The sequence below is a fragment of the Crocuta crocuta genome, unplaced genomic scaffold (genome assembly GCF_008692635.1).
Source record: "Crocuta crocuta isolate KB4526 unplaced genomic scaffold, BGI_CrCroc_1.0 scaffold334, whole genome shotgun sequence".
In the NCBI taxonomy this organism is placed as follows: Eukaryota; Metazoa; Chordata; class Mammalia; order Carnivora; family Hyaenidae; genus Crocuta; species Crocuta crocuta.
Window position 1 is genome coordinate 5,008,435 of NW_027533260.1, and position 12,974 is coordinate 5,021,408.

Genomic DNA, 12,974 nt, shown 5'->3' on the forward strand with positions numbered 1-12,974 from the left:
AGCTGAGCGCCCGAGGCCCCAGGCCCAGGGCGGCGTGGCCGGAGTGGGCGGGGGTCCCGATGCAGGCCCGAGGAGGGCCATGGGGCAGGTCCTGCCGGTCTTCGCCCACTGCAGTGAGTAGGGGGAGGCTCAGGCCTGGTGTGGGGCTCAGAGGCCCGGGTGGGCTCCTCCCCAGCAACCCCTCCGTGCCGGGCCGCGGGAGAATTGGGATGGGGAGGAGGCGAAGGAGACAAAGGAAGCTCTCCCCTCCCCCCCGCAGTCTAGCGGCGACGGGGGCGACCTGGCCCGGAGGACCTGAGTGAGTCGAGGCGGAGGTGGGGGCCACTGAAATAGCTGGCGGGAGGAGAGCCGGGCTCTGGGATATGGCGCCGGACCCCACCCAGAGATGAGGACGCTCGCCGGGAGCTGTCCCCTCGCCCTGGTGCTGGCCGCAGGCGGCGGGGAGGGGAGTTGAATGGAGGGGTAGAACCAAGATAGAGAAGAGGGATCTAGACCCCGCATCATCCGTCTTCGAATCCCACCTCCGTTTTTTGCCCAGACTCAGAGGCTGTCCCGACCTCGCCCAAATTGTCCCTTGGACACAGCCATCCCTGGGTTGGGGCCAGGACTCCTGGGTCCTTAGTGGGCTTTACCACTGATTAGTAGTAACCCATTCCACTCCGGGCCTCCGGACTCCCCAGCCGCCGACTCCCCAGCTGCCAAAGCGAAGTGGGGGCAGGGGGCATCTGATTTCAGTTTCCAAACAGCATGGAGCATCTCCCATAGGGAAAGCCCAAAGCTAGCTGAGGGGCTAAGTTCCACCATTGAAAATGCCTTATCTGATCCTCACGATCTCTGAGACCAGGGCTGTAACAGTCCTCGTCAAGCATTCTGCGTCTCACACCCCTGTGGTTTCCACAGCTGAGAATCTCAGCATTCTTAAACCTCGCCACTTGCATGTCTTGGGAGTCCAGATGCCAAAATTCCAAGAATTGTTATTTCAGCACTTTAGAGTATCATCCCAACATTTTAAGATCTTGTCCTTACCTTGGCTTCCAAAGGAAGGCCCTACGTGACCCCCACCCCCACCACCTCTCTGCTTTCATCTCCCACCCAATCACTCTGTTCCAGTCATACCTTCATACCTCTCTGTTCCTCAAATATGCCCAACACAGTGCCTGCCTCAGGGCCTTTGCACTGGGCTGTTTTCTCTGCCTGGAGGACTCTTCCCTGGACATCTGTATGGCTTCCTCACTTCATTCAAGCCTCTATTCAAGTGTCATCAAAGAAGTCTTCCTGGAGTGCCGAGCTGTCTTCAGTTGGTGAAGCATGCAACTCTTGACCTTGGGGTCATGAGTTCAAACCCCACTTTGGGCATAGAGCTCACTAAAAGAAGAAGAAGGAGAAGAGGAGGAAAAAGGAGGAGAAGAGGAAGAAGACGAAGAGGAGGAGGAGGGAGACGAAGAAGAGGAAGAAGGTCTTCCTGACCACCCTGTCTGAAATAGCACCCTCTCAATTTCTTTTCCCTTACTCTGCTTTATTTTCCTCTGCACTCAGCACCCAACATCATATATTTAATTCTGTATTGTCCACCTCCCCCACAGAATGTTATTATGAGGGCAGGGATTTTGTCTGTTTTGTTCCCCTGCGTATTCTCAGTCTGAAACAGTGCCTGGTATATAGCAGGTGCTCAATAAATGGTTGTTGAAAGAAGGAACTAATTGAAACTTCCTAAAATTCCTAATTTGAAGACTCTAAGATTTAAGATTCCTGACTATTTGAACTTACAAGGCTGAGCTTCTGATAGCAGTACAGTAAGGTTTTACAGTCTGTATATAGAATGTTCTAAAGGTCCTGTGACTCAAATATTCTAAGATTCCTTGATTCAGACCATCCAAGTTTCCAGGACTGGCACACTTCTGTGATTTCGACAGTCTAAGCTTCTAAGAATCTTCGGTTCTTTCCCTCTCACAGAAGAAGCTCCGTCTACAGCCTCTTCTACCCCTGACTCCACAGAAGGTAAGTGGAGGGGGAGGAAGTGAGAGCGGGCCTTGAAGGGGCTCACAGCTGAGTAGGGGGTTTGAGGAGAGCGGGTCAGGGGCCTGCTTAGAGCAGCTTATGCCCTCCTTTGCTCACTGCAGGAGGGAACGACGACTCGGATTTTCGGGAGCTTCACACGGCCCGAGAATTCTCAGAAGACGACGAGGAAGAGACCACGTCGCAGGACTGGGGCACCCCCAGGGAGCTGACCTTCTCCTACATCGCCTTCGATGGTGTGGTGGGCTCTGGGGCGCGCCGGGATTCAGTTGCCCGCCGCCCCCGGCCCCAGGGCCGCTCAGTCTCAGAACCGCGAGAGCCACCCCCTCAGCCTGGCCTGGGCGACAGCTTGGAGAGCATCCCCAGCCTGAGCCAATCCCCGGAGCCTGGGCGCCGCGGTGACCCCGACACTGCCCCTCCAGTCGAACGCCCCTTGGAGGACCTAGGGCTCCAGCTCGACCGGCTGGACTGGGCGGCCCAGGGAACGGAGTCCGGGGAAAACTCAGCCACCAGTAGCTCCACCCCGCTGGAGGACGAGGAGCCTGACGGATCAGAGGTTGGAGAGGCTGGGAAAGGTGAGATGTCCGAGGTGCTGGGATCGAAGCCACAACGGGTGGGTGGTCTACTCCTGAGGACACCTCCAAGGTGAAAGCTCACAGCCTTCTCTTTCTAACGTGCCAGAACTGGACCTGCAACACGGAGTCCCTCAGTCTTCGCCTCCGGAAGTCTTGACTCTGCAGCCCGGCCCGGGCTCTGGAACTCCCCAGGCTGGTACCCCGTCCCCATCCCAATCCCGGGATTCGAACTCTTGGCCTGATGAGCCCTCACTGGACCAGAAAGAGGAAGAGCCATGGGGGCGTCTGGAGCGGGAGCCAATCACGGGGCAGTGCCTGGATAGCGCGGACCAATCAGAGTTCACATTGGAACCTCTCCTTCTAGGTAAAGTGAAGGATCCTCTTTTGAGTTACAGAGAGGGTAGGAGGGATGGGATTCCAAGGGACCAACCTCGGGAAGGAAGCGAGGAGGTGGAGAAGAGGCGGTACTGATGTTGGCTGGGGATAAACTCCACCCTTTAAAAAAATTTTTTTCCCCGTTATCTAAGATTGCCATTGGCTGTTTATACAGTTCGCCCTCCCACTTGAGAAGTTAGCCCTTCTTTGAGCATTAGGATTGACTGAGGGCTAAAAAGTAATCCCTCGGGGCCCCTGGGTGGCTTAGTCGGTTAAGCGTCCGACTTTCGCTTAGGTCATGATCTCACGGTTCGTGGGTTCGAGCCCCGCGTCGGGCTCTGTGCTGACTGCCGGCTCGGAGCCTGGAGCCTGTTGCAGTCTGTGACTCCCTCTCTCTCTGACCCTCCCCTGCTCACACTGTCTCTCTCTCTCTCTCTCTCCCCTAGAAATTAAAAAAAAAAAAACATAAAAAAAATAAATAAATAAAAAGTAATCCCTCTTTAGGAGTGCTCCTCCTAGAGGCTGATTTTGAATAGGACAAATCCCTGAAAAAAAAAATAAATAAAATAATAATAAGGCTGTCTTCTGGATGTGGCCACGGGGAATTTAGAAGTAAACTCTCCGGCTTTTAAAAACTCTCTTCTTGCCTTGCCGCATCCATTGGCCAGTTATAGACCCCACCTTCCTCTAAAATACGCTTAGCCTCCATAAACGCCGCGGTTATAGACATTATTGCTTTTGGATGTTTACCGAAAGAGCCACCCCTTTTTGGAACTGTCCCCACCTCTCTGGAGAGCTATTGGCTGGGTACAAGGGGGCCCCGCCCCCTATTCCCTCCCTCTGGGTTCCACTGAAGTGGGCAAAATCCTGAGAAGTAGCGGTGTCCGCAGCCTCTCACTCGGAACGGAGATGGGGAGTAAAGGTGGGCTTTTGGAGCGGGCTGGGGGGACCGGGGTTTGGGGACAGTGTAAACGGGTCCAGAGTCTCTATTATGTCCCTCAAATCTGCCGGTACATTTCCTACTGGCCCCGGATTCCCCAGAGCTGCAGGCTGAGGCTGGGGGGCTGCAGGGGTGTCTAGAGAGGGCGTGGAGGGAGCATGGGGTCCTCTCTCCCCCCAGCGGAGGCTTTGGGGCCCAAGAGCAGGGAGGTCCCCTCCCCCAGCCCCAGGCCCAGGCGGTGCTGTCACTCAGGAGCTGGACAGGCCAGCACAGCTGCTGGCCAGGCCCCCTCCCCCCAGCGTGCCTAAACTTAGACCCCGCCTCAGGCGACCCGGCCCCTCCCCCACCCACTGGCACTGGCCTTGGGGAGCGTGCAGGGAAGGGCCCTGCATTGCGGGTGGGGGGAGGCCTGCCCGAGTTAGAGGTGTGTGGAAGGGTGTGTCTAAGAAGGGTACAGAAGTGAGGAGAGTCAGACTCTGAGGGGGACCAGTCAAGATGGGTCAGAGTTCAATCAGAGGGAGTGGCCGGGGGGATCTGAAAGGGTGCAAGGCTCAGGTGGGATCATATTATTTGTAGGGCTGTTGAACGTTTAGATGGGCAAAATGCAACATTGGAGGGGCGCCTGGCTTGCTCGGTGGGTAGAGGATGTAACTCTTGATCTCCCCTCTCGGTCTTGGGGTCGTGAGTGCAAACCCCACCTTGGGCGTAGAGCCCATTTCAAAATAAATACATAAAACGTTGGAGTCTGGAAGTCGTTGGTAAGGGCTCAGATTGGGCTTGTGAGGTGAGCTTAGCATCTCAGAAAGGAGTCAGAGTTTTGAGTTAGGGCTTAGAAAGGAGGGTGGTGTCCTTAATGCATTTAGGTCTTAGAGAAGTGTGCCGGTGGGAGCATCAAGAAGCTGTCACTTTATACTTGTCAGACAGGCAAAAAATGAAAAGACAAGAATAACCATTGCTGGGCAGGATGCTGGGAAAAGATCACTCTCAAAGTTGCCCCTGGGAGTGCAAACTTAATAGTTTTGCTAGTAAGCAATGTGATAATATTCATGACGTTCAAAAAGATATGACTAGTCCATCCAGCCATGTCAACTCTGGGATCCTATCTCAGAATTAGAACCTCTCTGCAGAATGTAAGAATATCTGTAGAAGGCTGGTGCTTGCACCACGGTTGAGGAAGGAGGGTTAAGAGACAAAGGGAGGGGCGACTCGTGGCTCAGTGGGTTAAGCGTCCGACTTTGGCTCAGGTCATGATCTCACGGTTCGTGGGTTCGAGCCCCGTGTAGGGCTCTGTGCTGATGGCCAGCTCAGAGCCTGGAGGCTGTTTAGGATTCTGTATCTCCCTCTCTCTCTGACCCTCCCCTGCTCACGCTGTCTCTCTCTCTCTCTCAGAGAGAGAGATAAATAAAGCATTTTAAATCAGAAATAAATAAAACATTTTAAAAAATTAAAAAAAGAGAGACAAAGTGATTGACCCAGCAATAGATACATGGTTGAATGAAATGTAGTGCAGCTACACTACAGAATATTATGAAGACCTTAAAAAGAATGAATTCAGGGGCGCCTAGGTGGCTCAGGCAGTTCAGAAACAGCCTCTTGATCTCAGCTCAGGTCACGATCTCATGGTTTGTGAGTTCGAGCCCCGTAGTAGGCTCTGCGCAGACAGTCCAGAGCCTGCTTTGGATTCTCTCCCCGCCCCCCACTGCCACTATCCGGCTCGCACTCTCTTTCTCTCTCTCAGAATATATAAATAAACTTAAAAAAGAAAAGAATGAATTAAGAGCTATTCCAACTGACTAGGAGAGAAAAGAATGAGATATGTGTGATACAGAGAAGTATATATATATATGGGGACGACTGGGTGGCTCAGTTGGTTGAGTGTCCGACTCTTGATTTCCACTCAGGTCATGATCCCAGGCTCATGGGATCAAGCCCCAGGTCGGGCTCTGTGCTGAGAGTGGAGCCTGCTTGGATTTCTGTCTCCCCACTCCCCTCTCCCCTGCTCGCACACGTTCTTTCTAGCTAAAACACAAAAACAAAAGAAGTATTTATATGATTCCATTTTTCACAAATAATGACTAAAAATTGTATCTGACCATAATATATGGGAGGGACGAAGGTTAAGGGCACTTGCTACGTGGTTAACTTGGGTTTTCCAGGAGAAGAGGGGAAGCAGCTCAGAATAAAAGAAGACAACTAGAAATTGGGAAACTGAGTTCAGGGCCAGGCCAGTTGTGTCAAGAGGTCATGGTTCATCCCTGAATCGGGAAGGGGGAGGTCAAGAGATCAGCCAGGCCAGGTCCGAAGCCCAGGCTGATCGGCCCCTCTCTCTCCACAGTGGCGGACTTGCTGTACTGGAAGGACACAAAGACATCAGGCGTGGTCTTCACAGGCCTCATGGTCTCCCTGCTCTGCCTCCTGCACTTTAGCATCGTGTCCGTGACCGCCCATGTGGCCCTGTTGCTGCTCTGCGGCACCATCTCTCTCAGGGTTTACCGAAAAGTGCTGCAGGCCGTGCACCGGGGCGACGGTGCCAACCCCTTCCAGTGAGAACCCCTGGCCCTTAACCTTGACCTCTGTCTAAACCCCAGTGCTGGGTGAGCTGACCGTTGACCTCAACTCAGGCACTGCTCATGGCCCATCCTATTCTTGTTTCTGACTCCAACCTGATACTGACCCTGACTTTTAGCCCTAACCTCTGAAACTAACCTCTTACCCTTAATTCTTGATCCCATCTTCTGACCCTGACCTTGACCAGAGCCGTCTCTGGGGCTAAAAAGCCCTAGCCTTCTCCTCAGCCCCCATTTCTCGCCCTTATCCCAGCCACAACCGTCAGCCTGGGCTGATCCATGCCTTGAGTTGCCTTATTCCCCTTTGTCCGCTCAGGGCCTATCTGGATGTGGACTTGACCCTGACTCGGGAGCAGATGGAACGTTTGTCCCAGCAGATTGCCTCCCGAGTGGTCTCTTTGGCCATCCAGCTGCGGCATTTCTTCCTGGTAGAAGATCTCGTGGACTCCCTCAAGGTGCCCCGAAACCCCCACTCCCTCCTACTCCCTCCTGGATTCCCAATATTCTCCTTGCTACCCTTGGCGGGGGGGCAGGAGGGCCATTGCTGGGTAAGTTCACAACCTAGGGAGTCCGCCTAGGCTCTGCTGACCCTCACCCTCACCCCCAGCTGGCCCTTCTCTTCTACATCTTGACCTTCGTGGGTGCCGTCTTCAATGGTTTGACTCTTCTGATTCTGGGTGAGCTGGGAAGGGCGTGGGGAGCAGGTGGGGAGGTGGGTCATTGGGGTTTGTGGGGGCCAGGGTTCTAGATGGAGCTGTTAACCTCTTGGGAGAACTCTGACCCCCATTTCTGTGCCTGCAGGAGTGATCGGTTTATTCACTGTCCCCTTGCTGTACCGGCAACACCAGGTAAGTGTGACAGAACCCTGGTCAGCAGTGTCCCAACCAAGTATGGGTGGACTGACTACCCCCACCCCCTCTGCCACAGCCACAGTCCTATGGACAGATGTCCCAGTCAGAGACAGGAGGACCAACTGGTGTTTCTGCTCCTAAAAGAGGGACTGACTGACAGATGTCCCAGCCAGGCACATATGTCCCCGCCAGTCTGCCTGCTGGCCCCTCCCAGCTAGAGTCTAACCAATATGTTTCAACAGCCAGAGACAAGCATTTTGATTGGTGTCCCCTTACAGAACCAGGATCCAACGGACATGCCCCACCCCAAGGCAGGTCGCCTCACTGATGCTTTCCCCCTGAAACTGCCAGGGACTGACGTCTCAATATCTGGTCGATATCTGGTCGGATGACTGTTGTCCAGAACACTGACATGCAGAGACCCACTGACATATATCCTATCCAGAGACAGGCAGAGGGACTGACACTCATTTCTCCAGCACAGCTGAGGACAATGTGTCTGCCAGAGATAGTACTACGTCCCTCCCACGCTGGAATCACCAAAGCCTCTCAAAGTCAATAACACTGTGAATTAAACTCGCACTTAAGTCAATCCACGCAGGAACTTGACAACCACCACTAGTGCCCTCTACTCTCACCCGACTCACACACAGACACACGCACGTAGGACTCACTCAAAGATTAATAGCCATGCCCAGGAAGCAGACTTCTGGCAAATTCTTGTGTATCTACCTGACATCATTCCCCAGGCAGAGCTCAGCCCAAATGAAGGACACTTGAGCTTGAACTTCTGATTTCCAAGGGTATTGTGCTAAGTTTAGAGTTGAGTAGTGGACACCTTCCCCAATTTCTCGTTTGGAGGTGGCAGAGGAAGCAGCCTCCTGAATGAACTGGGGAGAAGAACACCTCCAATCCCTCCTTCTTGGTCTCCCCAGGCCCAGATGGACCAGTATGTCGGATTGGTGACCAATCAGTTGAGCCACGTCAAAGCTAAGTAAGGGCATGGGATGGAGACGGAGGGGATGGGGAAGGGGGGAGCTTAGGGAGTCTCCCCCACAAGATATTACCTGTTCCTAAACCTCTTGGGGTCAATACCCTCTTCTCAAAGGGTGATAGTCCCAATGAAGGCCATCAGGTGAAGGGTAGGGGCTGGCTTCGGGCACTCAGCTAGCTCCCTGGTCCCTATTTCCCCTTGGTTCTCAGACTCCTATCCGTCTCTTGCCCCAGCCTATGACTCCACTTGTTTCTCCCTCAGGATCCGAGCTAAGATCCCAGGGTCCGGAGCCCTCGCTTCGGCAGCAGCCGCAGTCTCTGGATCCAAAGCCAAAGCCGAATGAAAGGGGTGTCTCTGCCTTCGGGACGCCTGCCCCCACCCCCTGCATCCCTCTGCCCTACTCCATCTCCCTTCCCCCACCCTCCCTCTGCCTCCGCCCGAGCCATTTCCCCCCGCGGGTGTCTGGATCACTCGCACAAGGGAGTTTGTGCAAATTGCCTGAGCGGCCAGGACTACATTTCCCAAGAGGCTCTGCTCTAGGAGTCCAGGAAAGGCGAGGCACCTTGGCCGCGCGGCGCCTGCTGGGAGTTGTAGTTGCCTAGATACGGCGCCCGCCCTGCACTTCCGCGACCCCGCCGCTGGAGGCGCCGTGAGAGATTGGTGTCTCCTGGACGCCGCTAGCCCCAAAACCAGGGCTTTGCATGGGGCCTAGGGGAGGCCTGAGCTTGGATTTACACTGTAATAAAGACTCCTGTGGAAAACCCAAGGCCTCCTATGCTTCCAGCCTCCTCCAGCGTTCACCGTCCTGCACTGAAAAGCACCTAAGTGATATCCGAGGAAGAATCTTCCCCCAACTCTCCGGAAGCAGCTCCCTCATAATCCGTTTATATTCTGAAATGATTGAGGAGATGATGCTGAGCGTCCCTCTGTCCCAGGGCTAGCCAAAGCCTTTGACAGCCATTCTCCAGGCCTGTGCTCCAGGCAGACATCACTAGTCGATCCCCACACTGCCTACGGGGCAGCCATCGCACCCGAGTCCCAGACCCCTGCCCAGCTGCCTTCCGGATGACTCCCTCCACAAACATATCCCAACCTTTTCCTTGTTCTACCTGATTTCCAGCTCAGGGATGGCCTCTCTGCCACTTTGTCACCAGGCTAGAGACCTAGGTATGATCCTGGATTCCTAACTCCTCACCCCCAGTATCTAATAAGTCAGGAAGCCATGTCTAGCCTCTCTCAAATGTGTCTCATCCAAACCCTTCTGTATTCTACTTGCACTGGGACCAGGTAAAGGACCTCGGGGCCTGTTTGGGCCTCGGGTTCCAAAACTCAGGGAGAAGGAGGCGGGAGACTGGGTTCTGACAACCCACAGACCTGGATTTGAATCCGGGCCTCACTACCACTTGGCTCTGTGACCTTGAGCAAGTGACTTCATCTCTTGAAGCCTCAGTTTCCTCAAATGAAAAGCTGTCACCATAATCGTGCCTACATGCAAAGCCCTTGGTACAGGGCCTGCCACGTAATAAATGCCCAGTAAACAGAAGCTGCCTGTTAGCTGTGACATTGTCTCCAAATCTCAGTCATTCCCTCACAAACTTCATGAGCTTTCTGTCACCCGTTCTGTTTCTCATCTAATATTTTCCTTCAGGTTGGCTAATTAGGAATAAAACAAACGTCTTTTAAAAAAGAAACGTACTTCACCACCAAGGAAGTCAGTATCACTTGCCAGAAATAGAAGATGGCAGTAAAAATAAACACAAAACTATTAACATTTAAACTCTTTGTTCGTGCATCACCCCAAATCATCTCATGTGCCTCTAGCGACGCATGTCACATTTTAGGAGACAGAGAATGATGTTTTAGGAGTAGTAGTTACAGCCCCAGACTTCGCGTGTAGCGGTTGCCTAGCAGCAGCTCGTCTCACACACTCTCTCACACACACACACACACACACACACAGAGGGCCTAAGGGGGCTTCCCTTGAATATCGATTTGCCAAGCAGGGACAATGTTTTAAATTTCCAAATTAAAAAAAATAGCAGGGCGCCTGGGAGGCTCAGTTCGTTAAGCGTCTGGCTCTTGATCTCCACTCAGATCATGATCTCTGCTAAGGTCATGATCTCACAGTTTGTGGGATCAAACCCCATGCGGGGCTTTGCGCCAATAGAGAGGAGCCTGCTTCGGATTCTCTCTCTCTGATCCCACCCCCCACCCCCAGTTGTGTGCGTGCTCTCTTGCTTTCTCTCAAAACAAATAAACAAAAACAATAGTTTTTTTTTAAATTTTTTCTTTAATTTTTTATTTATTTCTAGGAGAGAGAGAGATAGCGTGAACAGGGGAGGGTCAGAGAGAGAGGGAGACACAGACTCTGAAACAGGCTCCAGGCTCTGAGCTGGCAGTCGGCACAGAGCCCAACGCGGGGCTCGAACCCACGTACCGCGAGATCATGACCTAAGCGAAAGTCAGACGCTTAACCGACTAAGCCACCCAGGCGCCCCAAAAAAGCAAAATTTCTTAAAGATACTTTTATTCATACTTTCCATAAGACAGTGCTGCTTTGTAAGAGGGGCGGGTTGAAATTATGGGTCCAGGAATGGCCAAAGCCCACAAGCCCATCCTTGACGACCAGCACTAGAAACTGGTGACAGGTTGGAGATTGAAACAGACTTTATTGAGTGCTTCCCAGACTTTTATGTCCATGTGTGCTTGTGATTCCTCCAATGAAATCAGATTTCCAATTGGGGAAACTGAGGTTCAGAGAAGGATCATGTTAATAATCTTTCATTCAGCCTACAAACATTTACCTGCCTACAAACATCTGCTAAGTTCTCAAACACTCTTTAGGCAGTAGGGCCATGGAAATAAACCAAAATAAAACCCATAGTTTTATAGAACTGATCTTCTAGAGTGGGCAGAAAATAAGCAAACAGACATAGAATATGGCAGGTGGTGATTGGAGCGGTGGAGAAAAGTCCATCAGGGTAAGGGGATAGAATGAAAGGACTTTGCTATTTAAAATGTTTTTATGTTTATTTATTGTTGAGACAGAAACAGAGCTTGGTGGGGGAGGGGCAGAGAGAGACACACACAGAATTGGAAGCAGGCTCCAGGCTCTGAGCTAGCTGTCAGCATAGAGCCCAACTCGGGGCTCCACCCCAAGAACCGTGAGATGATGACCTGAGCCGAAATCGAACGCTTAACGACTGAGCCACCCAGGTGCCTCTGGGCTTTGCTATTTTAAACTGAGGGCTCAGGGAAGATTTCACCAAGTGGTGGTCTTTGAGTGAAGGCCAGCATGAAGGGAAGCAGTGAATCATGTGGCTGTTGGTGGGGGAAAGGAAATTCAGGCAGGGAGATCAGCCAATGCAATGGCCCTGAGAAAGAAGTATGCCCGGTGCGGGCCGCAGGAGATCTATAAACTAGAAGCCAAGTAAATGAGGAAAAAGGAGTCGAAGGTGGGTCAGAGGATGAACGGAACCAGAATATAGGGATTTGTACGGCCATGGTGGGAACTTGGACTTTTATTCTGAGATGGGACGCCCGGGTAAGTTTCATGTGGTCCGGAAAGACTGTGTTGTCAAAAGACTTAGATTAAAAAACGGTCGCGTTTTGGGTCTTAACAATTAGGATTCCCCTGGGGGATGGGCTGTGTGAACTCGGGTACGATACCATACGTTTCTAAGCCTTGGTTTTCTTGGCCATAAAAATATAGTTGCAGAAATTGATGATCCTTAGTGTCTAAGCTCAATGGGGACAGAACTGCTATCATCACGCTGACTCTGACGGTGCCTGGGGCTTAGTAGGCGCTCAATAAATATTTGAAGGAACAGGGCTCCGTAGGTCGTTGAAATTCCACAAAGGAACAGCAGGTGTCGCACCAGCTCTATAACCGCCTCCCCGAAGTCTCTGTGACTGGGCTGAGTCCAACTCTAGCTGGCACTCGGTCACTGGAATTCGGATTCTTTTCGGGGAAAAGTCTTCCGAAAGCCTAATTATGAGGTTCTCCTCTTAAAAACAAAAACAAAAACAAAAGAACTTCTCACTTGGAAAAAGGGGATTCTGGCCCTTTAACACCTAGAGGCGAGTGGGCCCCGTCCTGCAACGCCGCTTCCCAGCATGCGCGGCGCTATGCAAATGAGGATGGTTTCCAAAGGGGGGGTGATTCATGCCAAGTGAGAGAAAGGTAACATTTTGGAAAGATATGTGCCCCAGCTGGGGAGAATTTATAGGTAACAGTAACAATTTCACGCCCTCCCAAAGTATGTGACCATAAGTCAAAAAGATATGGATTCTTGAGTTTTATATAGCTGTGCGGCGAGCTGGTTTCTTCGCCCGGATGATCCTCAGTGGTCTGGGGTGCAGGCTTCAAACCTGTAGCTGTCTAGCGGCAGAGTGGTTCAATTCCACCTTTCGGGCGAAGCAACTGAAGTTTTATTCCTTTCAAACCGGCTATTAGAGCGGTCTGTTAAGAGAACATCCCGATGTCTCGCGGTTTTAACTTCAGCCACGCGGGTGTCTTTTCCTACGGTTAGTTTGGTCACACATATATTTAATCATGCATGTACTTAGGTACTTAGTAATCGGCCAGATATTCATTCATTCATTCATTCATTCATTCATTCATTCAACAAGTATTTGCTTGGTGTTAGGTCCTGC

At 52.1% G+C, this 12,974-nt stretch overlaps 1 protein-coding gene and 1 non-coding gene across 4 annotated transcripts; both read left to right on the forward strand.

Annotated features, from left to right (window-relative positions):
• The first annotated feature begins 6 nt into the window (after positions 1 to 6).
• On the forward strand, positions 7 to 9,073 carry RTN2 (reticulon 2). Of its 3 annotated transcripts, XM_077747071.1 has the most exons (10): positions 7 to 113; positions 1,954 to 1,998; positions 2,121 to 2,591; positions 2,698 to 2,955; positions 6,242 to 6,449; positions 6,790 to 6,928; positions 7,081 to 7,150; positions 7,275 to 7,321; positions 8,260 to 8,318; positions 8,580 to 9,073. In XM_077747071.1, the coding sequence occupies exons 1-10, from the start codon at positions 80 to 82 to the stop codon at positions 8,659 to 8,661; spliced, it is 1,413 nt and encodes a 470-aa protein (XP_077603197.1). In that variant the 5' UTR covers positions 7 to 79; the 3' UTR covers positions 8,662 to 9,073. The 3 variants fall into 3 exon arrangements, with proteins under 3 accessions (XP_077603197.1, XP_077603198.1, XP_077603199.1); XM_077747072.1 differs by lacking the exon at positions 8,580 to 9,073 and having other exon boundaries at positions 8,186 to 8,263; XM_077747073.1 differs by lacking the exons at positions 7 to 113; positions 1,954 to 1,998; positions 2,121 to 2,591; positions 2,698 to 2,955 and adding an exon at positions 3,826 to 3,888.
• Positions 9,074 to 12,648: 3,575 nt separating this feature from the next.
• Positions 12,649 to 12,735, forward strand: TRNASTOP-UCA (transfer RNA opal suppressor (anticodon UCA)). The gene has a single exon. It is a non-coding gene; the product is annotated as a tRNA-Sec (tRNA).
• The last annotated feature ends 239 nt before the right edge of the window (positions 12,736 to 12,974 follow it).

What these genes read in the sequence shown, in the direction of transcription:
- RTN2 (XM_077747071.1), top strand. Translation starts at nt 80, where the DNA reads ATGGGGCAGGTCCTGCCGGTCTTCGCCCACTGCA. An exon ending in GCCGGTCTTCGCCCACTGCA is followed by an intron (nt 114 to 1,953) that starts GTGAGTAGGGGG and finishes TCCCTCTCACAG; the next exon opens with AAGAAGCTCCGTCTACAGCC. An exon ending in TACCCCTGACTCCACAGAAG is followed by an intron (nt 1,999 to 2,120) that starts GTAAGTGGAGGG and finishes TGCTCACTGCAG; the next exon opens with GAGGGAACGACGACTCGGAT.